The 26966-nt window shown below is 57.6% G+C and overlaps 7 protein-coding genes across 7 annotated transcripts; 3 read left to right on the forward strand and 4 right to left on the reverse strand.

Moving 5' to 3' along the window:
- Window positions 1-156: 156 nt before the first annotated feature.
- On the reverse strand, window positions 157-868 carry LOC135317256 (feather keratin 1-like). Its single transcript, XM_064473196.1, has 2 exons — window positions 796-868; window positions 157-464 (listed from the first exon to the last, which is right to left on the reverse strand). Exon 2 carries the CDS (start codon window positions 460-462, stop codon window positions 157-159), a length of 306 nt encoding a protein of 101 aa, XP_064329266.1. The 5' UTR covers window positions 463-464; window positions 796-868.
- A 3319-nt stretch (window positions 869-4187) lies between these two features.
- On the forward strand, window positions 4188-4493 carry LOC135317263 (feather keratin 1-like). The gene has a single exon (XM_064473207.1). It carries the CDS (start codon window positions 4188-4190, stop codon window positions 4491-4493), a length of 306 nt encoding a protein of 101 aa, XP_064329277.1.
- A 4133-nt stretch (window positions 4494-8626) lies between these two features.
- Window positions 8627-9338, reverse strand: LOC135317274 (feather keratin 1-like). Its single transcript, XM_064473227.1, has 2 exons — window positions 9266-9338; window positions 8627-8934 (listed from the first exon to the last, which is right to left on the reverse strand). Exon 2 carries the CDS (start codon window positions 8930-8932, stop codon window positions 8627-8629), a length of 306 nt encoding a protein of 101 aa, XP_064329297.1. The 5' UTR covers window positions 8933-8934; window positions 9266-9338.
- A 3319-nt stretch (window positions 9339-12657) lies between these two features.
- LOC135317386 (feather keratin 1-like) lies at window positions 12658-12963 on the forward strand. Its single transcript, XM_064473682.1, has one exon. The coding sequence runs from the start codon at window positions 12658-12660 to the stop codon at window positions 12961-12963; it is 306 nt and encodes a 101-aa protein (XP_064329752.1).
- Window positions 12964-17229: 4266 nt separating this feature from the next.
- Window positions 17230-17535, reverse strand: LOC135317387 (feather keratin 1-like). Its single transcript, XM_064473684.1, has one exon. The coding sequence runs from the start codon at window positions 17533-17535 to the stop codon at window positions 17230-17232; it is 306 nt and encodes a 101-aa protein (XP_064329754.1).
- A 3717-nt stretch (window positions 17536-21252) lies between these two features.
- On the forward strand, window positions 21253-21558 carry LOC135317202 (feather keratin 1-like). Its single transcript, XM_064473052.1, has one exon. The coding sequence runs from the start codon at window positions 21253-21255 to the stop codon at window positions 21556-21558; it is 306 nt and encodes a 101-aa protein (XP_064329122.1).
- A 4133-nt stretch (window positions 21559-25691) lies between these two features.
- On the reverse strand, window positions 25692-26402 carry LOC135317265 (feather keratin 1-like). Its single transcript, XM_064473209.1, has 2 exons — window positions 26330-26402; window positions 25692-25999 (listed from the first exon to the last, which is right to left on the reverse strand). Exon 2 carries the CDS (start codon window positions 25995-25997, stop codon window positions 25692-25694), a length of 306 nt encoding a protein of 101 aa, XP_064329279.1. The 5' UTR covers window positions 25998-25999; window positions 26330-26402.
- Window positions 26403-26966: the final 564 nt, after the last annotated feature.

The raw sequence follows: 26966 nt of genomic DNA on the forward strand, positions 1-26966 counted from the left end.
CACGGCTGTGGCCGAGACCCTGCCAGGTGTCCATCTGCCTGACGGGCTGCCGGTGTGGCTCAGCCCTTCTGAAAGCAACCAGCCGACCCTCCATCCGCACTCCAGTGCCATCTTGTGGGTCCCTGGGGGCCTTCCCCAGGGCCATCGCCAGCAGCTTTAGCAGGGGAGGCACGTTCTCCCACAGTAGCGGCTGCCAAAGCCGGAGAGGCCAAAGCCCCCGGAGGAGATGGGCACTCCCTGAGAGCTGAGGATGCTGCCAACGGCAGCGGAGGTGGAGGATCCCACGGCGGTGCTCTGTGGGAAGGAGCTGAGGATGGGGCCGGGCAGGGTCACCACCACGGGGGAGGGCTGGATGACGACGGTGGAGTCCTGGCACTGCCTGACACAGGGCTCATTGCAGCTGTTGGCCAGCGGGGTCGGGCCGCAGGGCGAGCAGGGCAGGCACGGGTTGTAGCAGGACATGTCTCGGGGCGGGAGGTGCACCTGTGAGAGTGGGCAGGGGGAAGCAGAGCATGAGGGGTGGGTGGGTGGGTGAGGAAACAGCCTGTCACCCCAGGACGATGAGGAATACCATTTCCCTCAGCCCAAAAGAGCTCCAAGAAGAACGACTAAACCCACATAGCACCAGCCCAGCAGACACCTCAGCCCAGCCTCTCTCGAAGCCACACCATCCCTCTACGGTGGCATGGGGACTGAAGACACAGCAGGGGAAAAAGAGACAAGCGTGGGCTGAGAAATCCCACAGTAGGAAAAGGAGGAGGCAGCTGAGAAAGACAGGAAAGGGCTTCAGCTCACCTTGTTCCCAAGGAAATCGAGGCGAGAGGAGTGGGTGAGAGAGCGACGGGAAGGGCCTGCTTTTATACTGCTCCTGCACTGCCCCGGGCCCTCAGTCACTGCACGCGGGCAGTAATTTTCCAACAGACTCACCTCCAGAGAAAAATATCCTACCTGATGGCACAGGCTGTGTTTTGGTTTACGTCAAGCCTGCCATTTTATTTCCTCATTTCTGACATGACCATTAGGCCACGGAGGCTCTTTTGAAGGAAGGGGATGAGAGGCCCAAGGATTTCTTGCACAGAATCATGTCAACACAGGCAAAAGGTGTGTCCCCAAGAGCTGGAGAGGTCTGTGGAGAGGGAGGACATGGGTCTGGGGAAATCTGGTGAGATGTTTTCCACAGCCTGTGCAGGAAGATGGGCATATCTTCCCACCAATGCTGTCTTCTCCCTGGTGCCCGAAGGCTTCTGAGAATGGGGACACGCCGCCTCCTTCCTCCTCCTTGACTGCCCCCATGCTCGCTCCCGCAATCACTGACCGTTGCCTCTGTGGGCAGGTGGGCTGTGCTGTGGTTACAAATGTCTTCTCCCAAGGAAAGCTTCCCATTCCTGCAAACTTTGGCCAGGGTCTATGGTAAAGTCATCCCCTCTTGTGGCAGTCTCTGGGGGTCTCCTAACAATGACATCTGCAGGCTTGTGGAATGAGAACGTTGCCCTCCCAAAGCCCCAAAATAAGTTGGGCCCCTCCCTCCTCCCTACAAGGCGGGGGTGTTGTGGCTCTGGACAGAACCTTGTTCCTCCCACTCTCCTCACACCACCATGCAGTTTGGCTGCATGCTTAGGACCCTGACCAGCGGGACACACAATGGCCTGCCCTGGAGCTGTGTACTCGGGTGCAGCCAGTGCTCAAAGACGATTTTCCTGGGGCGGGGATGGAGCGGCCCTGTCCTCAGGGGAATTCAGCCCTGCGTGGGATACAAGCCTGCAGACAGCACGCACTCCTGGCTTGGCCTCACACATAAGGGCTGGCACACGGCCAATCCAACGTTAGAGTGTGATTCACCATGGGTAGGGAGAGTCTATCCCGGGAAGCTTGGCTTCTGAAGGCATTCCCTTGCCCTCCTGAGACACATCCCAGCTGCCTCCATGCCTGCAGGGCAGGGAAGTGCATCACCTCCTCAGTGCAGCCTCAGAGCTGCTTCTGTACCCAGGGCCCTGCTGAGCACGTCCCCTCGTCCCCTCAGCATCCCCAGGCACGTGGCACTGCAGGGTCCTGACAGACACCGCTCGCTGGGGAGGTGGGGGAAGTTTCCTTGCTTCCCCAACAGCGCTGGGTTATACTCCAAACTGAGGAGGCCTTTGGGGCATGGGAAAGGAGGCATGGTGAGGCACTACTGCCAGGAAAAGATGTAACGCTTGAGACCCAAGCAAGAGTCCCAACCTGTGGGGAGATATCTTCTGTGACCTTTTCTTTTCCTCCACGGAGCATTCAGGAGTGCCCCCTCCCACAGCCGGGTGTCTTGGGCCAGGAAGACGAGGCCTGTATGTCCATTGCCTTCCACCCTTCAAGCGCCTCTCCAAGGGTGACCCTGCCCCACGGCTCACGTCTACCCCGAGGAGGTTTCAGGTCTCTAAGAGCGTAGCCTGGTCCATTCCCCAGGCCATACTGATGTAAGAGGTTCTTCCTTTCCAGATGCAGCACTTGCCACGTGTCCTTCTTAACACCGTGAGGTTCCTTTGGCCCAGCGCTCCCGCTGGTCTAGGTCTTCCTTTACAGCAGCCCTGCCCTGTAGCACATCAGCTGGCTTGTACAGCTCAACTTTACTCAGGCTGGGAGGGATACCCCTCCTTCCTTCAACTCTTTCAAAGGGCAGAGCAGCCTGGGAGAACTTACAGGTGACCGCTGGGAGAGAGAAGGCCCTGACTCCCCACAGGCAGCCTGCTCTCTGTCCACTGTCAGGAAACGAGGCGCCCCAGTCAGCAGAGGGCCCACATTTTTCTCCCATCACTCTTTGGCTACCCCTGTAGGGGTTGGATGTTGCTCTTGATGCTTGTTGCCTGTTGCTCTTGAGGCCCCTTGCAAGACTCAAGGCAGGCTGAGCTTTGGCTTTCCTAACAGCATCCCAACATGCCCAGGGATTATTCCCACATTCCTTCTCTGCAGCTCATTCCTCCTTCCAACTCCAGGATGCTGCCTTTTGACGTTGGTGCTCCGCCGTGGCTACGCCGCTCAGCCAAAGCCAGGCTGCTGAGATTTCTGATTGTTTTCCTCAGTATTGGCTGGACCCTTCTTGCTCTTGGACCATGAGGTGCCTACCCGCTGCCTGACTAGGCCAGAGTTGGCCTGCCTGAAGTCCAGGGGCTGTACCCTGCTACTCACTTCCCTCCCTGTCAACAGCTCTTCAAACCTAGTGTTCCTGTGCTGTGGTAGCCAAGGCTGCCCTTGATTCCAATGTTCCCAACCACTTCTTCCTTCTTCGCAGCGGCCGTGCGTCACCTGCCTTTTGCCCATGACAGAATCTCAGGAGCCTTGAGGTTGGAAAGGTCTTTGTGGTGCTCACAGCCCAGGGGAGTGCAGGAGAACAAGGACCCAGGAGGGAAAGGAGGTGTGGAAAGGAGGGGAAGGAGGTGTGGAAAGCCCACACCAGGTGGGCTTCAGCTTTCCTAACCCAAGCGCTGGGTATCTGGAGGTATCTGCTGCCTGTGCAGACATGACCTTATTCGGGATATCCTTGGGCCTTTCATCCCAGCACATGAAAGGAGACTGCATGGCAAATCAAGCATGATGGAAACGAGGAAATGAAGCGGCAGCGTTGAGGGAAACCAAAACACAACCTGTGCCAGTAGGGAGGATAGTTTGCTCTGGAGGTGAGTCTGTTGGAAAATTACTGCCCGCGTGCAGTGACTGAGGGCCTGGGGCAGTGCAGGAGCACTATAAAAGCGGGCCCTTCTCCTCACTCTCTCAACCACTCCTCTCGCCTCCGTCTCCTTGAGAACAAGGTAACTCTGAAGCCCTTTCTCCTCTGCCTGCTCGTCCTCCTTTGCCTCATCCTCCTCTAGGATTTCTCAGCACAAAATTGTCTTTTTCTGCTTTTGTTGGGTCTTGGAACTGCTTGTCATGGGAGATGGAGGGGACGGGAGGTGTGTCGTGGGCAGAAGCTGGGCTTGGCTGAGGTGTCTGCTGAGCTATGGGCCAGGAAGGGACCTCCCTGGGTCTGGGTGCTCTTTTCAGGGCTCTTTTGGGCAGAGGGGAAGGAGAACCACTAGGTCTGCCTACAGTGCCTCCACCTCTTGGCTCCAGCTCGTGGCTCTTTCCCTCGTCCTGGGGTGACAGGCTGCACCTCACCCACCCACCCCTCATGCTCTGCTTCCCCCTGCCCACTCTCACAGGTGCACCTCCCGCCCCGAGACATGTCCTGCTACAACCCGTGCCTGCCCTGCTCGCCCTGCGGCCCGACCCCGCTGGCCAACAGCTGCAATGAGCCCTGTGTCAGGCAGTGCCAGGACTCCACCGTCGTCATCCAGCCCTCCCCCGTGGTGGTGACCCTGCCCGGCCCCATCCTCAGCTCCTTCCCACAGAGCACCGCCGTGGGATCCTCCACCTCCGCTGCCGTTGGCAGCATCCTCAGCTCTCAGGGAGTGCCCATCTCCTCCGGGGGCTTTGGCCTCTCCGGCTTTGGCAGCCGCTACTGTGGGAGAACGTGCCTCCCCTGCTAAAGCTGCTGGCGATGGCCCTGGGGAAGGCCCCCAGGGACCCACAAGATGGGACCGGACTGGTGATGGAGCACCCGCTTCTTGCTTTCAGAGGGGCTGAGCCACGCCAACACCCCTTGCAGAAGTACAGGGTCAGCATGGGCTCTCGGAAAGCATAGTGCATGCCTGCCTTTCCCCTCTTCCACTCTCTCCTTTCCCTCCCGGGTCCTTGATCTCCCGTGCTCCCCGTGGCTCTGAGCCCCACAAAGCCAGCCTAGGGAATTCCTGCTGGCTCTGCTCCCTCCGTGGGGCAGGCAGATGAACTCCTGGCAGGATCTCTGCTGCAGCTGTGGGGCGCAGGCTGCCATCTGCCCCTGGTGCTCCCTGCACCAGGACCAGCACTCAGAACGACCTCAGTTCCCTCTCCTGCCTCATTAAAGTTCTGCTGCATCCCCGCCTTTGTCTCTGTGTCATTCTTCCCCCTGCAGATGCTCTCCCAAGATGCCCAAGGGCAGATATGTTGCTCGGGGCTGGTTCTGGGAGGGGGTTGTTGGGGATGGTAATGCAGTGATTGCTAACACAGGCTTGCTTTGAGTATTGTTTGGCACAGGTAGGGTGACCCTCTGCTTTCTGAACTTCTCCGCCTATCTGGGGCGGGAAGAGTTACCTGACACACTTTAATGACCGTAGCTGCTTCAGAGACGATCTTAGGTCTCTCACCAAAGCATTCTCTTCCCCACGCTCAGCAAACCCCACACCCTCTGCCTCTCATCCCCAAGCAAGGGCTCCAACCCTCTCACTCTCCTGCCCACCCTCCGCTGAACCCATTCCGTTTGGTCACGTCCTTCTTATCTTGCAGCCCAAAACTTGAACTAATGTTCTAGATACTGTCGGGCTGGTGCTGAGCCGAGTGGGGTCATCACTCCTAACGATCTCCTGGCTACACGCCTACTCACGCAGTCCAGGATGTTGATGTCAGCCGCCCTTCATGTCTGGGAACAGTCCTGAGAGTTGAGTTTCACCTGTTTTAATGGGGTTACCAAAAAAGCACCTCTTCCTGGCCCTGCTCTTGGGCTGTTGCTTGTCAGAGGGCGAAGGAGATGTGAGGTGACATGGCTGGTTACTACCAAGACAGATGCTGATCGTGGCTCTACCCACAGTGCTATTGTTGGCCATGATGTCATACAGCATGCCACAGCTCTTTTGTCAATTCTGGTCAGCCGTTTGGGGGTCATTTCCTGCTTGAGCCTCCTCCCCCAGCACAGCAGCAGCCAGGGCACGAGCGATTGCTACCCCTTCCCACCTGACTCCTCCCCTCCCCACCTGGCCACTTCCCAGCAGCTTGTGGGGTGCTGCCCTCCCAGGGCTTCCCGCAGCCCAGGCTCCTCAAGCGACATCAGCAGTGGCCACGCGTCCCTTCCTCAGCAAGTGCACTGAGGCCCAGAAGGCACGGCTGCGCAGAGGTCCAGCAAAGCAGGGCCTGATGGCCAGGGGCTCTGGAGGACTCATGGATGACTTCCTCTCCATGACAGTGACGGTGGCCCGAAGGGGCCCGCTGCCCTGGGTCCCACCCTCCCCGCCTTTTGCAAAGAGCAAAGGCTCCCCATCTGCCCTACGCACCTCCAGCGCAACGCTCTCCTCACCCTTGGTGCTGCGGTGTCCGTAGACGGGAGGACCACGCTGCGGCAGTTAGCAATCGTTCTTGTGGCGGGTTGACCTTGTCTGGCTGCCAGGTGACGGGGATACAGGTGTTACCTCATTAATCACATCCATAAAGATGTGATGACAGCCACCCTGCCATCGTACTCCCAACAAACACCTCTCCTGGGCAGGTCCGTTGCCCTTGCTTCGTTTCATGGCCAATCCACCTCTAAGAAGAATCAGCATTATTCTTTTGCCCTTCCCTAACCCTTCTTCTGCTTTCTTGCCCCCGGATAATGGGGTAACTGAGCTGCAGCTCAACTGACAGCCTTCTTGCACGGCCCCTTATTAGCAGCGGCCTTCCCCGCTGTGTGCGCACGCAGGTTTCCGGCTCAAAGGTGGGCTCAGCATCCCACTTCCCCTGGTCATGCAGGAAGATCCAGAGAGGGCCACGTGACCCGGCGCGGGGTCTTCCTTTCCCCCCTGACCACAGCAGGAGCAGACTGGCTCTGTGGGGCACCCCTCACAGCTGAGGTGCCGGCCTGTGGGGACAAGGAGGGAGAGAGATTTTCTTCAACATTTCAGAGGCAGCAAGCTGCTCTCTCCACAGTTGGTGTATCCAAACCGGGGCAGTGCAGTGTTGCCAAGCTGTTAGAATATGCCACTGGTGCATTGCGGACCACCTTTTTCACATGGCCTGTATACACGGGGCATTCTCCAGACCTTTGGAGACCTCCTTGTCATCCAGGTCACCGTAGACGATGACCAGCACCGCCTCTTTTCCAATTCCACTGTCAACCCCCCACTCCCTAGCGAGGCGCTCAGCCTGTTGGGCTTCCTTACCTTCCAGTTCCTGACTGTTGGCCCTGCTCTTCCAGCATCGGAGTTGCCAGGCAGTGATCCGCTTTCCTGGCTGCTGCCTGTAATCTTTCCACATCTCCCAAAGTTCCCTTGAGGTCAGGGACCGGGTACTTCCCGTCTCTTGAGTGATTTCTCTCACTTCTCCCTCCCACTTCTTTGCTGAAGGACCAGCTTACCCATCAGACTCTTTGTCCCCCTCACTCCCTTCCTAATGGACGATATGGTCCGGTTCACCTCCCTGCCCACTATTTCTTTTCCACTACTGGAGCAATTACTCGAGGTGGTGTTTGGGTCCCGATCTCAACCATGGATGTCTCAGACGTGCTTTGGGTCTCTGCCTCAACTACCGCGTTCTTAGATGTAGTTTGGATGCCCGGCTGAACCGTGACATTCTCAGAGAGGTTTGGGTCCCTCTCTTACACACTGTCCTCTGATAGTACTGAATCGTGGCTCGATAGGCACAGGTCAAGCTCCAACACAGTGCTAAAAGCAGCTGGTTTTCAGGCAGCTGCCGCCCACGGACCGGCCACCTCAGGGCATCTTTCACTGTCACCGCACCCAGAAATTGTCTCCTCGTACGCCAGCATGACACCACATTCCACAAACCCCACGTTAAGGCAACAGTGTTAGTTAGTAGTTTTAAACACCTCGCGTCAAGGAGAGGGAGGACCTCGGGAGCCTGTGTAACCAAACAACCCACATCAGTCCCGCATGGGAAGAGGGAGGTGTGTTCCCGCACCCTCTCCACAAGGCAGCTCTGCCCAGCACAGGAAGGGCATCCATGCCAGGGCAAAGCACATAGCCTTTGGTTCTAGGAACATGTGCCCAAGCTCAGGCAAGGAAAGAGATAAGCGGTGCACCAAGCGAACACCCTCCCTCCCCTGCGCAAACGCCTGCTAATTAGGAACTACTACAGCTAGAGCATGCTCAGATCAAAACTGCCAATGTCTTGAGACCCGTGTTGAACGCCAGAAAGGCTGCGGGGAGTTGGCCTCGTCTGGCCGCCAGCTGCCCACCAAGACACTCTATCCTTCCGTGTCCTCAGCGAGACACGGGGCAGAAAATAAGGAGAAAACTTTGTGGCTTGGCATAAAGGCAGTGTAATGAATAAAGGCAAGTCCCACGTGCATAAGCAAAGAAAAGCACTGCTCAGCAGAAGGCAAAACATTTCTGTGTTCCCAGGACCCTTCTAGCTACACCTACAAAGCACAGCACTATGAAGGCTCTTATGGGGAAAGTTAATTCCATCCCCGTCAGACGCAACACAATTGTGATAACAACCGTTGCACAAGCATCCCAAAGACCACCCTGCGAGAATGAGCAGGGAGCAACATCTCTCTCCCTGGGCATCATGGGAGAGATTCTACAGAGGAAAGGATGACACAGAGGCATGGACTGGGATGCAGCAGAACTTTAATGAGGCAGAAGAGGGAACTGAGGTCGTTCTGAGTGCTGGTCCCAGCGCAGGGAGCACCAGGCTCAGATCGGAGTCTTCGCCCCATGGCTGTGGCCGAGACCCTGCCAGGTGTCCATCTGCCTGACGGGCTGCCGGTGTGGCTCAGCCCTTCTGAAAGCAACCAGCCGACCCTCCATCCGCACTCCAGTGCCATCTTGTGGGTCCCTGGGGGCCTTCCCCAGGGCCATCGCCAGCAGCTTTAGCAGGGGAGGCACGTTCTCCCACAGTAGCGGCTGCCAAAGCCGGAGAGGCCAAAGCCCCCGGAGGAGATGGGCACTCCCTGAGAGCTGAGGATGCTGCCAACGGCAGCGGAGGTGGAGGATCCCACGGCGGTGCTCTGTGGGAAGGAGCTGAGGATGGGGCCGGGCAGGGTCACCACCACGGGGGAGGGCTGGATGACGACGGTGGAGTCCTGGCACTGCCTGACACAGGGCTCATTGCAGCTGTTGGCCAGCGGGGTCGGGCCGCAGGGCGAGCAGGGCAGGCACGGGTTGTAGCAGGACATGTCTCGGGGCGGGAGGTGCACCTGTGAGAGTGGGCAGGGGGAAGCAGAGCATGAGGGGTGGGTGGGTGGGTGAGGAAACAGCCTGTCGCCCCAGGACGATGAGGAATACCATTTCCCTCAGCCCAAAAGAGCTCCAAGAAGAACGACTAAACCCACATAGCACCAGCCCAGCAGACACCTCAGCCCAGCCTCTCTCGAAGCCACACCATCCCTCTACGGTGGCATGGGGACTGAAGACACAGCAGGGGAAAAAGAGACAAGCGTGGGCTGAGAAATCCCACAGTAGGAAAAGGAGGAGGCAGCTGAGAAAGACAGGAAAGGGCTTCAGCTCACCTTGTTCCCAAGGAAATCGAGGCGAGAGGAGTGGGTGAGAGAGCGACGGGAAGGGCCTGCTTTTATACTGCTCCTGCACTGCCCCGGGCCCTCAGTCACTGCACGCGGGCAGTAATTTTCCAACAGACTCACCTCCAGAGAAAAATATCCTACCTGATGGCACAGGCTGTGTTTTGGTTTACGTCAAGCCTGCCATTTTATTTCCTCATTTCTGACATGACCATTAGGCCACGGAGGCTCTTTTGAAGGAAGGGGATGAGAGGCCCAAGGATTTCTTGCACAGAATCATGTCAACACAGGCAAAAGGTGTGTCCCCAAGAGCTGGAGAGGTCTGTGGAGAGGGAGGACATGGGTCTGGGGAAATCTGGTGAGATGTTTTCCACAGCCTGTGCAGGAAGATGGGCATATCTTCCCACCAATGCTGTCTTCTCCCTGGTGCCCGAAGGATTCTGAGAATGGGGACACGCCGCCTCCTTCCTCCTCCTTGACTGCCCCCATGCTCGCTCCCGCAATCACTGACCATTGCCTCTGTGGGCAGGTGGGCTGTGCTGTGGTTACAAATGTCTTCTCCCAAGGAAAGCTTCCCATTCCTGCAAACTTTGGCCAGGGTCTATGGTAAAGTCATCCCCTCTTGTGGCAGTCTCTGGGGGTCTCCTAACAATGACATCTGCAGGCTTGTGGAATGAGAACGTTGCCCTCCCAAAGCCCCAAAATAAGTTGGGCCCCTCCCTCCTCCCTACAAGGCGGGGGTGTTGTGGCTCTGGACAGAACCTTGTTCCTCCCACTCTCCTCACACCACCATGCAGTTTGGCTGCATGCTTAGGACCCTGACCAGCAGGACACACAATGGCCTGCCCTGGAGCTGTGTACTCGGGTGCAGCCAGTGCTCAAAGACGATTTTCCTGGGGCGGGGATGGAGCGGCCCTGTCCTCAGGGGAATTCAGCCCTGCGTGGGATACAAGCCTGCAGACAGCACGCACTCCTGGCTTGGCCTCACACATAAGGGCTGGCACACGGCCAATCCAACGTTAGAGTGTGACTCACCATGGGTAGGGAGAGTCTATCCCGGGAAGCTTGGCTTCTGAAGGCATTCCCTTGCCCTCCTGAGACACATCCCAGCTGCCTCCATGCCTGCAGGGCAGGGAAGTGCATCACCTCCTCAGTGCAGCCTCAGAGCTGCTTCTGTACCCAGGGCCCTGCTGAGCACGTCCCCTCGTCCCCTCAGCATCCCCAGGCACGTGGCACTGCAGGGTCCTGACAGACACCGCTCGCTGGGGAGGTGGGGGAAGTTTCCTTGCTTCCCCAACAGCGCTGGGTTATACTCCAAACTGAGGAGGCCTTTGGGGCATGGGAAAGGAGGCATGGTGAGGCACTACTGCCAGGAAAAGATGTAACGCTTGAGACCCAAGCAAGAGTCCCAACCTGTGGGGAGATATTTTCTGTGACCTTTTCTTTTCCTCCACGGAGCATTCAGGAGTGCCCCCTCCCACAGCCGGGTGTCTTGGGCCAGGAAGACGAGGCCTGTATGTCCATTGCCTTCCACCCTTCAAGCGCCTCTCCAAGGGTGACCCTGCCCCACGGCTCACGTCTACCCAGAGGAGGTTTCAGGTCTCTAAGAGCGTAGCCTGGTCCATTCCCCAGGCCATACTGATGTAAGAGGTTCTTCCTTTCCAGATGCAGCACTTGCCACGTGTCCTTCTTAACACCGTGAGGTTCCTTTGGCCCAGCGCTCCCGCTGGTCTAGGTCTTCCTTTACAGCAGCCCTGCCCTGTAGCACATCAGCTGGCTTGTACAGCTCAACTTTACTCAGGCTGGGAGGGATACCCCTCCTTCCTTCAACTCTTTCAAAGGGCAGAGCAGCCTGGGAGAACTTACAGGTGACCGCTGGGAGAGAGAAGGCCCTGACTCCCCACAGGCAGCCTGCTCTCTGTCCACTGTCAGGAAACGAGGCGCCCCAGTCAGCAGAGGGCCCACATTTTTCTCCCATCACTCTTTGGCTACCCCTGTAGGGGTTGGATGTTGCTCTTGATGCTTGTTGCCTGTTGCTCTTGAGGCCCCTTGCAAGACTCAAGGCAGGCTGAGCTTTGGCTTTCCTAACAGCATCCCAACGTGCCCAGGGATTATTCCCACATTCCTTCTCTGCAGCTCATTCCTCCTTCCAACTCCAGGATGCTGCCTTTTGACGTTGGTGCTCCGCCGTGGCTACGCCGCTCAGCCAAAGCCAGGCTGCTGAGATTTCTGATTGTTTTCCTCAGTATTGGCTGGACCCTTCTTGCTCTTGGACCATGAGGTGCCTACCCGCTGCCTGACTAGGCCAGAGTTGGCCTGCCTGAAGTCCAGGGGCTGTACCCTGCTACTCACTTCCCTCCCTGACAACAGCTCTTCAAACCTAGTGTTCCTGTGCTGTGGTAGCCAAGGCTGCCCTTGATTCCAATGTTCCCAACCACTTCTTCCTTCTTCGCAGCGGCCGTGCGTCACCTGCCTTTTGCCCATGACAGAATCGCAGGAGCCTTGAGGTTGGAAAGGTCTTTGTGGTGCTCACAGCCCAGGGGAGTGCAGGAGAACAAGGACCCAGGAGGGAAAGGAGGTGTGGAAAGGAGGGGAAGGAGGTGTGGCAAGCCCACACCAGGTGGGCTTCAGCTTTCCTAACCCAAGCGCTGGGTATCTGGAGGTATCTGCTGCCTGTGCAGACATGACCTTATTCGGGATATCCTTGGGCCTTTCATCCCCGCACATGAAAGGAGACTGCATGGCAAATCAAGCATGATGGAAACGAGGAAATGAAGCGGCAGCGTTGAGGGAAACCAAAACACAACCTGTGCCAGTAGGGAGGATAGTTTGCTCTGGAGGTGAGTCTGTTGGAAAATTACTGCCCGCGTGCAGTGACTGAGGGCCTGGGGCAGTGCAGGAGCACTATAAAAGCGGGCCCTTCTCCTCACTCTCTCAACCACTCCTCTCGCCTCCATCTCCTTGAGAACAAGGTAACTCTGAAGCCCTTTCTCCTCTGCCTGCTCGTCCTCCTTTGCCTCATCCTCCTCTAGGATTTCTCAGCACAAAATTGTCTTTTTCTGCTTTTGTTGGGTCTTGGAACTGCTTGTCATGGGAGATGGAGGGGACGGAAGGTGTGTCGTGGGCAGAAGCTGGGCTTGGCTGAGGTGTCTGCTGAGCTATGGGCCAGGAAGGGACCTCCCTGGGTCTGGGTGCTCTTTTCAGGGCTCTTTTGGGCAGAGGGGAAGGAGAACCACTAGGTCTGCCTACAGTGCCTCCACCTCTTGGCTCCAGCTCGTGGCTCTTTCCCTCGTCCTGGGGTGACAGGCTGCACCTCACCCACCCACCCCTCATGCTCTGCTTCCCCCTGCCCACTCTCACAGGTGCACCTCCCGCCCCGAGACATGTCCTGCTACAACCCGTGCCTGCCCTGCTCGCCCTGCGGCCCGACCCCGCTGGCCAACAGCTGCAATGAGCCCTGTGTCAGGCAGTGCCAGGACTCCACCGTCGTCATCCAGCCCTCCCCCGTGGTGGTGACCCTGCCCGGCCCCATCCTCAGCTCCTTCCCACAGAGCACCGCCGTGGGATCCTCCACCTCCGCTGCCGTTGGCAGCATCCTCAGCTCTCAGGGAGTGCCCATCTCCTCCGGGGGCTTTGGCCTCTCCGGCTTGGGCAGCCGCTACTGTGGGAGAACGTGCCTCCCCTGCTAAAGCTGCTGGCGATGGCCCTGGGGAAGGCCCCCAGGGACCCACAAGATGGGACCGGACTGGTGATGGAGCACCCGCTTCTTGCTTTCAGAGGGGCTGAGCCATGCCAACACCCCTTGCAGAAGTACAGGGTCAGCATGGGCTCTCGGAAAGCATAGTGCATGCCTGCCTTTCCTCTCTTCCACTCTCTCCTTTCCCTCCCGGGTCCTTGATCTCCCGTGCTCCCCGTGGCTCTGAGCCCCACAAAGCCAGCCTAGGGAATTCCTGCTGGCTCTGCTCCCTCCGTGGGGCAGGCAGATGGACACCTGGCAGGATCTCTGCTGCAGCTGTGGGGCGCAGGCTGCCATCTGCCCCTGGTGCTCCCTGCACCAGGACCAGCACTCAGAACGACCTCAGTTCCCTCTCCTGCCTCATTAAAGTTCTGCTGCATCCCCGCCTTTGTCTCTGTGTCATTCTTCCCCCTGCAGATGCTCTCCCAAGATGCCCAAGGGCAGATATGTTGCTCGGGGCTGGTTCTGGGAGGGGGTTGTTGGGGATGGTAATGCAGTGATTGCTAACACAGGCTTGCTTTGAGTATTGTTTGGCACAGGTAGGGTGACCCTCTGCTTTCTGAACTTCTCCGCCTATCTGGGGCGGGAAGAGTTACCTGACACACTTTAATGACCGTAGCTGCTTCAGAGACGATCTTAGGTCTCTCACCAAAGCATTCTCTTCTCCACGCTCAGCAAACCCCACACCCTCTGCCTCTCATCCCCAAGCAAGGGCTCCAACCCTCTCACTCTCCTGCCCACCCTCCGCTGAACCCATTCCGTTTGGTCACGTCCTTCTTATCTTGCAGCCCAAAACTTGAACTAATGTTCTAGATACTGTCGGGCTGGTGCTGAGCCGAGTGGGGTCATCACTCCTAACGATCTCCTGGCTACACGCCTACTCACGCAGTCCAGGATGTTGATGTCAGCCGCCCTTCATGTCTGGGAACAGTCCTGAGAGTTGAGTTTCACCTGTTTTAATGGGGTTACCAAAAAAGCACCTCTTCCTGGCCCTGCTCTTGGGCTGTTGCTTGTCAGAGGGCGAAGGAGATGTGAGGTGACATGGCTGGTTACTACCAAGACAGATGCTGATCGCGGCTCTACCCACAGTGCTATTGTTGGCCATGATGTCATACAGCATGCCACAGCTCTTTTGTCAATTCTGGTCAGCCGTTTGGGGGTCATTTCCTGCTTGAGCCTCCTCCCCCAGCACAGCAGCAGCCAGGGCACGAGCGATTGCTACCCCTTCCCACCTGACTCCTCCCCTCCCCACCTGGCCACTTCCCAGCAGCTTGTGGGGCTGCTGCCCTCCCAGGGCTTCCCGCAGCCCAGGCTCCTCAAGCGACATCAGCAGTGGCCACGCGTCCCTTCCTCAGCAAGTGCACTGAGGCCCAGAAGGCACGGCTGCGCAGAGGTCCAGCAAAGCAGGGCCTGATGGCCAGGGGCTCTGGAGGACTCATGGATGACTTCCTCTCCATGACAGTGACGGTGGCCCGAAGGGGCCCGCTGCCCTGGGTCCCACCCTCCCCGCCTTTTGCAAAGAGCAAAGGCTCCCCATCTGCCCTACGCACCTCCAGCGCAACGCTCTCCTCACCCTTGGTGCTGCGGTGTCCGTAGACGGGAGGACCACGCTGCGGCAGTTAGCAATCGTTCTTGTGGCGGGTTGACCTTGTCTGGCTGCCAGGTGACGGGGATACAGGTGTTACCTCATTAATCACATCCATAAAGATGTGATGACAGCCACCCTGCCATCGTACTCCCAACAAACACCTCTCCTGGGCAGGTCCGTTGCCCTTGCTTCGTTTCATGGCCAATCCACCTCTAAGAAGAATCAGCATTATTCTTTTGCCCTTCCCTAACCCTTCTTCTGCTTTCTTGCCCCCGGATAATGGGGTAACTGAGCTGCAGCTCAACTGACAGCCTTCTTGCACGGCCCCTTATTAGCAGCGGCCTTCCCCGCTGTGTGCGCACGCAGGTTTCCGGCTCAAAGGTGGGCTCAGCATCCCACTTCCCCTGGTCATGCAGGAAGATCCAGAGAGGGCCACGTGACCCGGCGCGGGGTCTTCCTTTCCCCCCTGACCACAGCAGGAGCAGACTGGCTCTGTGGGGCACCCCTCACAGCTGAGGTGCTGGCCTGTGGGGACAAGGAGGGAGCGAGATTTTCTTCAACATTTCAGAGGCAGCAAGCTGCTCTCTCCACAGTTGGTGTATCCAAACCGGGGCAGTGCAGTGTTGCCAAGCTGTTAGAATATGCCACTGGTGCATTGCGGACCACCTTTTTCACATGGCCCGTATACACGGGGCATTCTCCAGACCTTTGGAGACCTCCTTGTCATCCAGGTCACCGTAGACGATGACCAGCACCGCTAATTCTCTCGGGTATTGGATGCCATCCAAAGTGGTAGTCCACCTTCCTGGCCAAAGCACAAGATCTTCCCTCAGCGGAAATCCTGTCCTCGTACTTGACAGGAGACGCCCCCGGGCACTGCAATTCACCGCCTCTTTTCCAATTCCGCTGTCAACCCCCCACTCCCTAGCGAGGCGCTCAGCCTGTTGGGCTTCCTTACCTTCCAGTTCCTGACTGTTGGCCCTGCTCTTCCAGCATCGGAGTTGCCAGGCAGTGATCCGCTTTCCTGGCTGCTGCCTGTAATCTTTCCACATCTCCCAAAGTTCCCTTGAGGTCAGGGACCGGGTACTTCCCGTCTCTTGAGTGATTTCTCTCACTTCTCCCTCCCACTTCTTTGCTGAAGGACCAGCTTACCCATCAGACTCTTTGTCCCCCTCACTCCCTTCCTAATGGACGATATGGTCCGGTTCACCTCCCTGCCCACTATTTCTTTTCCACTACTGGAGCAATTACTCGAGGTGGTGTTTGGGTCCCGATCTCAACCATGGATGTCTCAGACGTGCTTTGGGTCTCTGCCTCAACTACCGCGTTCTTAGATGTAGTTTGGATGCCCGGCTGAACCGTGACATTCTCAGAGAGGTTTGGGTCCCTCTCTTAAACCCTGTCCTCTGATAGTACTGAATCGTGGCTCGATAGGCACAGGTCAAGCTCCAACACAGTGCTAAAAGCAGCTGGTTTTCAGGCAGCTGCCGCCCACGGACCGGCCACCTCAGGGCATCTTTCACTGTCACCGCACCCAGAAATTGTCTCCTCGTACGCCAGCATGACACCACATTCCACAAACCCCACGTTAAGGCAACAGTGTTAGTTAGTAGTTTTAAACACCTCGCGTCAAGGAGAGGGAGGACCTCGGGAGCCTGTGTAACCAAACAACCCACATCAGTCCCGCATGGGAAGAGGGAGGTGTGTTCCCGCACCCTCTCCACAAGGCAGCTCTGCCCAGCACAGGAAGGGCATCCATGCCAGGGCAAAGCACATAGCCTTTGGTTCTAGGAACATGTGCCCAAGCTCAGGCAAGGAAAGAGAGAAGCGGTGCACCAAGCGAACACCCTCCCTCCCCTGCGCAAACGCCTGCTAATTAGGAACTACTACAGCTAGAGCATGCTCAGATCAAAACTGCCAATGTCTTGAGACCCGTGTTGAACGCCAGAAAGGCTGCGGGGAGTTGGCCTCGTCTGGCCGCCAGCTGCCCACCAAGACACTCTATCCTTCCGTGTCCTCAGCGAGACACGGGGCAGAAAATAAGGAGAAAACTTTGTGGCTTGGCATAAAGGCGGTGTAATGAATAAAGGCAAGTCCCACGTGCATAAGCAAAGAAAAGCACTGCTCAGCAGAAGGCAAAACATTTCTGTGTTCCCAGGACCCTTCTAGCTACACCTACAAAGCACAGCGCTATGAAGGCTCTTATGGGGACAGTTAATTCCATCCCCGTCAGACGCAACACAATTGTGATAACAACCGTTGCACAAGCATCCCAAAGACCACCCTGCGAGAATGAGCAGGGAGCAACATCTCTCTCCCTGGGCATCATGGGAGAGATTCTACAGAGGAAAGGATGACACAGAGGCATGGACTGGGATGCAGCAGAACTTTAATGAGGCAGAAGAGGGAACTGAGGTCGTTCTGAGTGCTGGTCCCAGCGCAGGGAGCACCAGGCTCAGATCGGAGTCTTCGCCCCACGGCTGTGGCCGAGACCCTGCCAGGTGTCCATCTGCCTGACGGGCTGCCGGTGTGGCTCAGCCCTTCTGAAAGCAACCAGCCGACCCTTCATCCGCACTCCAGTGCCATCTTGTGGGTCCCTGGGGGCCTTCCCCAGGGCCATCGCCAGCAGCTTTAGCAGGGGAGGCAGCTCCTGCCGCAGTAGCCGCTGCCCAAGCCGGAGAGGCCAAAGCCCCCGGAGGAGATGGGCACTCCCTGAGAGCTGAGGATGCTGCCAACGGCAGCGGAGGTGGAGGATCCCACGGCGGTGCTCTGTGGGAAGGAGCTGAGGATGGGGCCGGGCAGGGTCACCACCACGGGGGAGGGCTGGATGACGACGGTGGAGTCCTGGCACTGCCTGACACAGGGCTCATTGCAGCTGTTGGCCAGCGGGGTCGGGCCGCAGGGCGAGCAGGGCAGGCACGGGTTGTAGCAGGACATGTCTCGGGGCGGGAGGTGCACCTGTGAGAGTGGGCAGGGGGAAGCAGAGCATGAGGGGTGGGTGAGGAAACAGCCTGTCGCCCCAGGACGATGAGGAATACCATTTCCCTCAGCCCAAAAGAGCTCCAAGAAGAACGACTAAACCCACATAGCACCAGCCCAGCAGACACCTCAGCCCAGCCTCTCTCGAAGCCACACCATCCCTCTACGGTGGCATGGGGACTGAAGACACAGCAGGGGAAAAAGAGACAAGCGTGGGCTGAGAAATCCCACAGTAGGAAAAGGAGGAGGCAGCTGAGAAAGACAGGAAAGGGCTTCAGCTCACCTTGTTCCCAAGGAAATCGAGGCGAGAGGAGTGGGTGAGAGAGCGACGGGAAGGGCCTGCTTTTATACTGCTCCTGCACTGCCCCGGGCCCTCAGTCACTGCACGCGGGCAGTAATTTTCCAACAGACTCACCTCCAGAGAAAAATATCCTCCCTACTGGCACAGGCTGTGTTTTGGTTTACGTCAAGCCTGCCATTTTATTTCCTCATTTCTGACATGACCATTAGGCCACGGAGGCTCTTTTGAAGGAAGGGGATGAGAGGCCCAAGGATTTCTTGCACAGAATCATGTCAACACAGGCAAAAGGTGTGTCCCCAAGAGCTGGAGAGGTCTGTGGAGAGGGAGGACATGGGTCTGGGGAAATCTGGTGAGATGTTTTCCACAGCCTGTGCAGGAAGATGGGCATATCTTCCCACCAATGCTGTCTTCTCCCTGGTGCCCGAAGGCTTCTGAGAATGGGGACACGCCGCCTCCTTCCTCCTCCTTGACTGCCCCCATGCTCGCTCCCGCAATCACTGACCGTTGCCTCTGTGGGCAGGTGGGCTGTGCTGTGGTTACAAATGTCTTCTCCCAAGGAAAGCTTCCCATTCCTGCAAACTTTGGCCAGGGTCTATGGTAAAGTCATCCCCTCTTGTGGCAGTCTCTGGGGGTCTCCTAACAATGACATCTGCAGGCTTGTGGAATGAGAACGTTGCCCTCCCAAAGCCCCAAAATAAGTTGGGCCCCTCCCTCCTCCCTACAAGGCGGGGGTGTTGTGGCTCTGGACAGAACCTTGTTCCTCCCACTCTCCTCACACCACCATGCAGTTTGGCTGCATGCTTAGGACCCTGACCAGCGGGACACACAATGGCCTGCCCTGGAGCTGTGTACTCGGGTGCAGCCAGTGCTCAAAGACGATTTTCCTGGGGCGGGGATGGAGCGGCCCTGTCCTCAGGGGAATTCAGCCCTGCGTGGGATACAAGCCTGCAGACAGCACGCACTCCTGGCTTGGCCTCACACATAAAGGCTGGCACACGGCCAATCCAACGTTAGAGTGTGATTCACCATGGGTAGGGAGAGTCTATCCCGGGAAGCTTGGCTTCTGAAGGCATTCCCTTGCCCTCCTGAGACACATCCCAGCTGCCTCCATGCCTGCAGGGCAGGGAAGTGCATCACCTCCTCAGTGCAGCCTCAGAGCTGCTTCTGTACCCAGGGCCCTGCTGAGCACGTCCCCTCGTCCCCTCAGCATCCCCAGGCACGTGGCACTGCAGGGTCCTGACAGACACCGCTCGCTGGGGAGGTGGGGGAAGTTTCCTTGCTTCCCCAACAGCGCTGGGTTATACTCCAAACTGAGGAGGCCTTTGGGGCATGGGAAAGGAGGCATGGTGAGGCACTACTGCCAGGAAAAGATGTAACGCTTGAGACCCAAGCAAGAGTCCCAACCTGTGGGGAGATATTTTCTGTGACCTTTTCTTTTCCTCCACGGAGCATTCAGGAGTGCCCCCTCCTACAGCCGGGTGTCTTGGGCCAGGAAGACGAGGCCTGTATGTCCATTGCCTTCCACCCTTCAAGCGCCTCTCCAAGGGTGACCCTGCCCCACGGCTCACGTCTACCCCGAGGAGGTTTCAGGTCTCTAAGAGCGTAGCCTGGTCCATTCCCCAGGCCATACTGATGTAAGAGGTTCTTCCTTTCCAGATGCAGCACTTGCCACGTGTCCTTCTTAACACCGTGAGGTTCCTTTGGCCCAGCGCTCCCGCTGGTCTAGGTCTTCCTTTACAGCAGCCCTGCCCTGTAGCACATCAGCTGGCTTGTACAGCTCAACTTTACTCAGGCTGGGAGGGATACCCCTCCTTCCTTCAACTCTTTCAAAGGGCAGAGCAGCCTGGGAGAACTTACAGGTGACCGCTGGGAGAGAGAAGGCCCTGACTCCCCACAGGCAGCCTGCTCTCTGTCCACTGTCAGGAAACGAGGCGCCCCAGTCAGCAGAGGGCCCACATTTTTCTCCCATCACTCTTTGGCTACCCCTGTAGGGGTTGGATGTTGCTCTTGATGCTTGTTGCCTGTTGCTCTTGAGGCCCCTTGCAAGACTCAAGGCAGGCTGAGCTTTGGCTTTCCTAACAGCATCCCAACATGCCCAGGGATTATTCCCACATTCCTTCTCTGCAGCTCATTCCTCCTTCCAACTCCAGGATGCTGCCTTTTGACGTTGGTGCTCCGCCGTGGCTACGCCGCTCAGCCAAAGCCAGGCTGCTGAGATTTCTGATTGTTTTCCTCAGTATTGGCTGGACCCTTCTTGCTCTTGGACCATGAGGTGCCTACCCGCTGCCTGACTAGGCCAGAGTTGGCCTGCCTGAAGTCCAGGGGCTGTACCCTGCTACTCACTTCCCTCCCTGACAACAGCTCTTCAAACCTAGTGTTCCTGTGCTGTGGTAGCCAAGGCTGCCCTTGATTCCAATGTTCCCAACCACTTCTTCCTTCTTCGCAGCGGCCGTGCGTCACCTGCCTTTTGCCCATGACAGAATCTCAGGAGCCTTGAGGTTGGAAAGGTCTTTGTGGTGCTCACAGCCCAGGGGAGTGCAGGAGAACAAGGACCCAGGAGGGAAAGGAGGTGTGGAAAGGAGGGGAAGGAGGTGTGGCAAGCCCACACCAGGTGGGCTTCAGCTTTCCTAACCCAAGCGCTGGGTATCTGGAGGTATCTGCTGCCTGTGCAGACATGACCTTATTCGGGATATCCTTGGGCCTTTCATCCCAGCACATGAAAGGAGACTGCATGGCAAATCAAGCATGATGGAAACGAGGAAATGAAGCGGCAGCGTTGAGGGAAACCAAAACACAACCTGTGCCAGTAGGGAGGATAGTTTGCTCTGGAGGTGAGTCTGTTGGAAAATTACTGCCCGCGTGCAGTGACTGAGGGCCTGGGGCAGTGCAGGAGCACTATAAAAGCGGGCCCTTCTCCTCACTCTCTCAACCACTCCTCTCGCCTCCGTCTCCTTGAGAACAAGGTAACTCTGAAGCCCTTTCTCCTCTGCCTGCTCGTCCTCCTTTGCCTCATCCTCCTCTAGGATTTCTCAGCACAAAATTGTCTTTTTCTGCTTTTGTTGGGTCTTGGAACTGCTTGTCATGGGAGATGGAGGGGACGGGAGGTGTGTCGTGGGCAGAAGCTGGGCTTGGCTGAGGTGTCTGCTGAGCTATGGGCCAGGAAGGGACCTCCCTGGGTCTGGGTGCTCTTTTCAGGGCTCTTTTGGGCAGAGGGGAAGGAGAACCACTAGGTCTGCCTACAGTGCCTCCACCTCTTGGCTCCAGCTCGTGGCTCTTTCCCTCGTCCTGGGGTGACAGGCTGCACCTCACCCACCCACCCCTCATGCTCTGCTTCCCCCTGCCCACTCTCACAGGTGCACCTCCCGCCCCGAGACATGTCCTGCTACAACCCGTGCCTGCCCTGCTCGCCCTGCGGCCCGACCCCGCTGGCCAACAGCTGCAATGAGCCCTGTGTCAGGCAGTGCCAGGACTCCACCGTCGTCATCCAGCCCTCCCCCGTGGTGGTGACCCTGCCCGGCCCCATCCTCAGCTCCTTCCCACAGAGCACCGCCGTGGGATCCTCCACCTCCGCTGCCGTTGGCAGCATCCTCAGCTCTCAGGGAGTGCCCATCTCCTCCGGGGGCTTTGGCCTCTCCGGCTTTGGCAGCCGCTACTGTGGGAGAACGTGCCTCCCCTGCTAAAGCTGCTGGCGATGGCCCTGGGGAAGGCCCCCAGGGACCCACAAGATGGGACCGGACTGGTGATGGAGCACCCGCTTCTTGCTTTCAGAGGGGCTGAGCCACGCCAACACCCCTTGCAGAAGTACAGGGTCAGCATGGGCTCTCGGAAAGCATAGTGCATGCCTGCCTTTCCCCTCTTCCACTCTCTCCTTTCCCTCCCGGGTCCTTGATCTCCCGTGCTCCCCGTGGCTCTGAGCCCCACAAAGCCAGCCTAGGGAATTCCTGCTGGCTCTGCTCCCTCCGTGGGGCAGGCAGATGAACTCCTGGCAGGATCTCTGCTGCAGCTGTGGGGCGCAGGCTGCCATCTGCCCCTGGTGCTCCCTGCACCAGGACCAGCACTCAGAACGACCTCAGTTCCCTCTCCTGCCTCATTAAAGTTCTGCTGCATCCCCGCCTTTGTCTCTGTGTCATTCTTCCCCCTGCAGATGCTCTCCCAAGATGCCCAAGGGCAGATATGTTGCTCGGGGCTGGTTCTGGGAGGGGGTTGTTGGGGATGGTAATGCAGTGATTGCTAACACAGGCTTGCTTTGAGTATTGTTTGGCACAGGTAGGGTGACCCTCTGCTTTCTGAACTTCTCCGCCTATCTGGGGCGGGAAGAGTTACCTGACACACTTTAATGACCGTAGCTGCTTCAGAGACGATCTTAGGTCTCTCACCAAAGCATTCTCTTCCCCACGCTCAGCAAACCCCACACCCTCTGCCTCTCATCCCCAAGCAAGGGCTCCAACCCTCTCACTCTCCTGCCCACCCTCCGCTGAACCCATTCCGTTTGGTCACGTCCTTCTTATCTTGCAGCCCAAAACTTGAACTAATGTTCTAGATACTGTCGGGCTGGTGCTGAGCCGAGTGGGGTCATCACTCCTAACGATCTCCTGGCTACACGCCTACTCACGCAGTCCAGGATGTTGATGTCAGCCGCCCTTCATGTCTGGGAACAGTCCTGAGAGTTGAGTTTCACCTGTTTTAATGGGGTTACCAAAAAAGCACCTCTTCCTGGCCCTGCTCTTGGGCTGTTGCTTGTCAGAGGGCGAAGGAGATGTGAGGTGACATGGCTGGTTACTACCAAGACAGATGCTGATCGTGGCTCTACCCACAGTGCTATTGTTGGCCATGATGTCATACAGCATGCCACAGCTCTTTTGTCAATTCTGGTCAGCCGTTTGGGGGTCATTTCCTGCTTGAGCCTCCTCCCCCAGCACAGCAGCAGCCAGGGCACGAGCGATTGCTACCCCTTCCCACCTGACTCCTCCCCTCCCCACCTGGCCACTTCCCAGCAGCTTGTGGGGTGCTGCCCTCCCAGGGCTTCCCGCAGCCCAGGCTCCTCAAGCGACATCAGCAGTGGCCACGCGTCCCTTCCTCAGCAAGTGCACTGAGGCCCAGAAGGCACGGCTGCGCAGAGGTCCAGCAAAGCAGGGCCTGATGGCCAGGGGCTCTGGAGGACTCATGGATGACTTCCTCTCCATGACAGTGACGGTGGCCCGAAGGGGCCCGCTGCCCTGGGTCCCACCCTCCCCGCCTTTTGCAAAGAGCAAAGGCTCCCCATCTGCCCTACGCACCTCCAGCGCAACGCTCTCCTCACCCTTGGTGCTGCGGTGTCCGTAGACGGGAGGACCACGCTGCGGCAGTTAGCAATCGTTCTTGTGGCGGGTTGACCTTGTCTGGCTGCCAGGTGACGGGGATACAGGTGTTACCTCATTAATCACATCCATAAAGATGTGATGACAGCCACCCTGCCATCGTACTCCCAACAAACACCTCTCCTGGGCAGGTCCGTTGCCCTTGCTTCGTTTCATGGCCAATCCACCTCTAAGAAGAATCAGCATTATTCTTTTGCCCTTCCCTAACCCTTCTTCTGCTTTCTTGCCCCCAGATAATGGGGTAACTGAGCTGCAGCTCAACTGACAGCCTTCTTGCACGGCCCCTTATTAGCAGCGGCCTTCCCCGCTGTGTGCGCACGCAGGTTTCCGGCTCAAAGGTGGGCTCAGCATCCCACTTCCCCTGGTCATGCAGGAAGATCCAGAGAGGGCCACGTGACCCGGCGCGGGGTCTTCCTTTCCCCCCTGACCACAGCAGGAGCAGACTGGCTCTGTGGGGCACCCCTCACAGCTGAGGTGCTGGCCTGTGGGGACAAGGAGGGAGAGAGATTTTCTTCAACATTTCAGAGGCAGCAAGCTGCTCTCTCCACAGTTGGTGTATCCAAACCGGGGCAGTGCAGTGTTGCCAAGCTGTTAGAATATGCCACTGGTGCATTGCGGACCACCTTTTTCACATGGCCTGTATACACGGGGCATTCTCCAGACCTTTGGAGACCTCCTTGTCATCCAGGTCACCGTAGACGATGACCAGCACCGCCTCTTTTCCAATTCCACTGTCAACCCCCCACTCCCTAGCGAGGCGCTCAGCCTGTTGGGCTTCCTTACCTTCCAGTTCCTGACTGTTGGCCCTGCTCTTCCAGCATCGGAGTTGCCAGGCAGTGATCCGCTTTCCTGGCTGCTGCCTGTAATCTTTCCACATCTCCCAAAGTTCCCTTGAGGTCAGGGACCGGGTACTTCCCGTCTCTTGAGTGATTTCTCTCACTTCTCCCTCCCACTTCTTTGCTGAAGGACCAGCTTACCCATCAGACTCTTTGTCCCCCTCACTCCCTTCCTAATGGACGATATGGTCCGGTTCACCTCCCTGCCCACTATTTCTTTTCCACTACTGGAGCAATTACTCGAGGTGGTGTTTGGGTCCCGATCTCAACCATGGATGTCTCAGACGTGCTTTGGGTCTCTGCCTCAACTACCGCGTTCTTAGATGTAGTTTGGATGCCCGGCTGAACCGTGACATTCTCAGAGAGGTTTGGGTCCCTCTCTTACACACTGTCCTCTGATAGTACTGAATCGTGGCTCGATAGGCACAGGTCAAGCTCCAACACAGTGCTAAAAGCAGCTGGTTTTCAGGCAGCTGCCGCCCACGGACCGGCCACCTCAGGGCATCTTTCACTGTCACCGCACCCAGAAATTGTCTCCTCGTACGCCAGCATGACACCACATTCCACAAACCCCACGTTAAGGCAACAGTGTTAGTTAGTAGTTTTAAACACCTCGCGTCAAGGAGAGGGAGGACCTCGGGAGCCTGTGTAACCAAACAACCCACATCAGTCCCGCATGGGAAGAGGGAGGTGTGTTCCCGCACCCTCTCCACAAGGCAGCTCTGCCCAGCACAGGAAGGGCATCCATGCCAGGGCAAAGCACATAGCCTTTGGTTCTAGGAACATGTGCCCAAGCTCAGGCAAGGAAAGAGAGAAGCGGTGCACCAAGCGAACACCCTCCCTCCCCTGCGCAAACGCCTGCTAATTAGGAACTACTACAGCTAGAGCATGCTCAGATCAAAACTGCCAATGTCTTGAGACCCGTGTTGAACGCCAGAAAGGCTGCGGGGAGTTGGCCTCGTCTGGCCGCCAGCTGCCCACCAAGACACTCTATCCTTCCGTGTCCTCAGCGAGACACGGGGCAGAAAATAAGGAGAAAACTTTGTGGCTTGGCATAAAGGCGGTGTAATGAATAAAGGCAAGTCCCACGTGCATAAGCAAAGAAAAGCACTGCTCAGCAGAAGGCAAAACATTTCTGTGTTCCCAGGACCCTTCTAGCTACACCTACAAAGCACAGCGCTATGAAGGCTCTTATGGGGACAGTTAATTCCATCCCCGTCAGACGCAACACAATTGTGATAACAACCGTTGCACAAGCATCCCAAAGACCACCCTGCGAGAATGAGCAGGGAGCAACATCTCTCTCCCTGGGCATCATGGGAGAGATTCTACAGAGGAAAGGATGACACAGAGGCATGGACTGGGATGCAGCAGAACTTTAATGAGGCAGAAGAGGGAACTGAGGTCGTTCTGAGTGCTGGTCCCAGCGCAGGGAGCACCAGGCTCAGATCGGAGTCTTCGCCCCACGGCTGTGGCCGAGACCCTGCCAGGTGTCCATCTGCCTGACGGGCTGCCGGTGTGGCTCAGCCCTTCTGAAAGCAACCAGCCGACCCTCCATCCGCACTCCAGTGCCATCTTGTGGGTCCCTGGGGGCCTTCCCCAGGGCCATCGCCAGCAGCTTTAGCAGGGGAGGCACGTTCTCCCGCAGTAGCGGCTGCCAAAGCCGGAGAGGCCAAAGCCCCCGGAGGAGATGGGCACTCCCTGAGAGCTGAGGATGCTGCCAACGGCAGCGGAGGTGGAGGATCCCACGGCGGTGCTCTGTGGGAAGGAGCTGAGGATGGGGCCGGGCAGGGTCACCACCACGGGGGAGGGCTGGATGACGACGGTGGAGTCCTGGCACTGCCTGACACAGGGCTCATTGCAGCTGTTGGCCAGCGGGGTCGGGCCGCAGGGCGAGCAGGGCAGGCACGGGTTGTAGCAGGACATGTCTCGGGGCGGGAGGTGCACCTGTGAGAGTGGGCAGGGGGAAGCAGAGCATGGAGGGGGAGGGGTGGGTGAGGAAACAGCCTGTCGCCCCAGGACGATGAGGAATACCATTTCCCTCAGCCCAAAAGAGCTCCAAGAAGAACGACTAAACCCACATAGCACCAGCCCAGCAGACACCTCAGCCCAGCCTCTCTCGAAGCCACACCATCCCTCTACGGTGGCATGGGGACTGAAGACACAGCAGGGGAAAAAGAGACAAGTGTGGGCTGAGAAATCCCACAGTAGGAAAAGGAGGAGGCAGCTGAGAAAGACAGGAAAGGGCTTCAGCTCACCTTGTTCCCAAGGAAATCGAGGCGAGAGGAGTGGGTGAGAGAGCGACGGGAAGGGCCTGCTTTTATACTGCTCCTGCACTGCCCCAGGCCCTCAGTCACTGCACGCGGGCAGTAATTTTCCAACAGACTCACCTCCAGAGAAAAATATCCTACCTGATGGCACAGGCTGTGTTTTGGTTTACGTCAAGCCTGCCATTTTATTTCCTCATTTCTGACATGACCATTAGGCCACGGAGGCTCTTTTGAAGGAAGGGGATGAGAGGCCCAAGGATTTCTTGCACAGAATCATGTCAACACAGGCAAAAGGTGTGTCCCCAAGAGCTGGAGAGGTCTGTGGAGAGGGAGGACATGGGTCTGGGGAAATCTGGTGAGATGTTTTCCACAGCCTGTGCAGGAAGACGGGCATATCTTCCCACCAATGCTGTCTTCTCCCTGGTGCCCGAAGGCTTCTGAGAATGGGGACACGCCGCCTCCTTCCTCCTCCTTGACTGCCCCCATGCTCGCTCCCGCAATCACTGACCGTTGCCTCTGTGGGCAGGTGGGCTGTGCTGTGGTTACAAATGTCTTCTCCCAAGGAAAGCTTCCCATTCCTGCAAACTTTGGCCAGGGTCTATGGTAAAGTCATCCCCTCTTGTGG

This window comes from Phalacrocorax carbo, chromosome 25 (assembly GCF_963921805.1).
Source record: "Phalacrocorax carbo chromosome 25, bPhaCar2.1, whole genome shotgun sequence".
Lineage (NCBI taxonomy): Eukaryota > Metazoa > Chordata > Aves > Suliformes > Phalacrocoracidae > Phalacrocorax > Phalacrocorax carbo.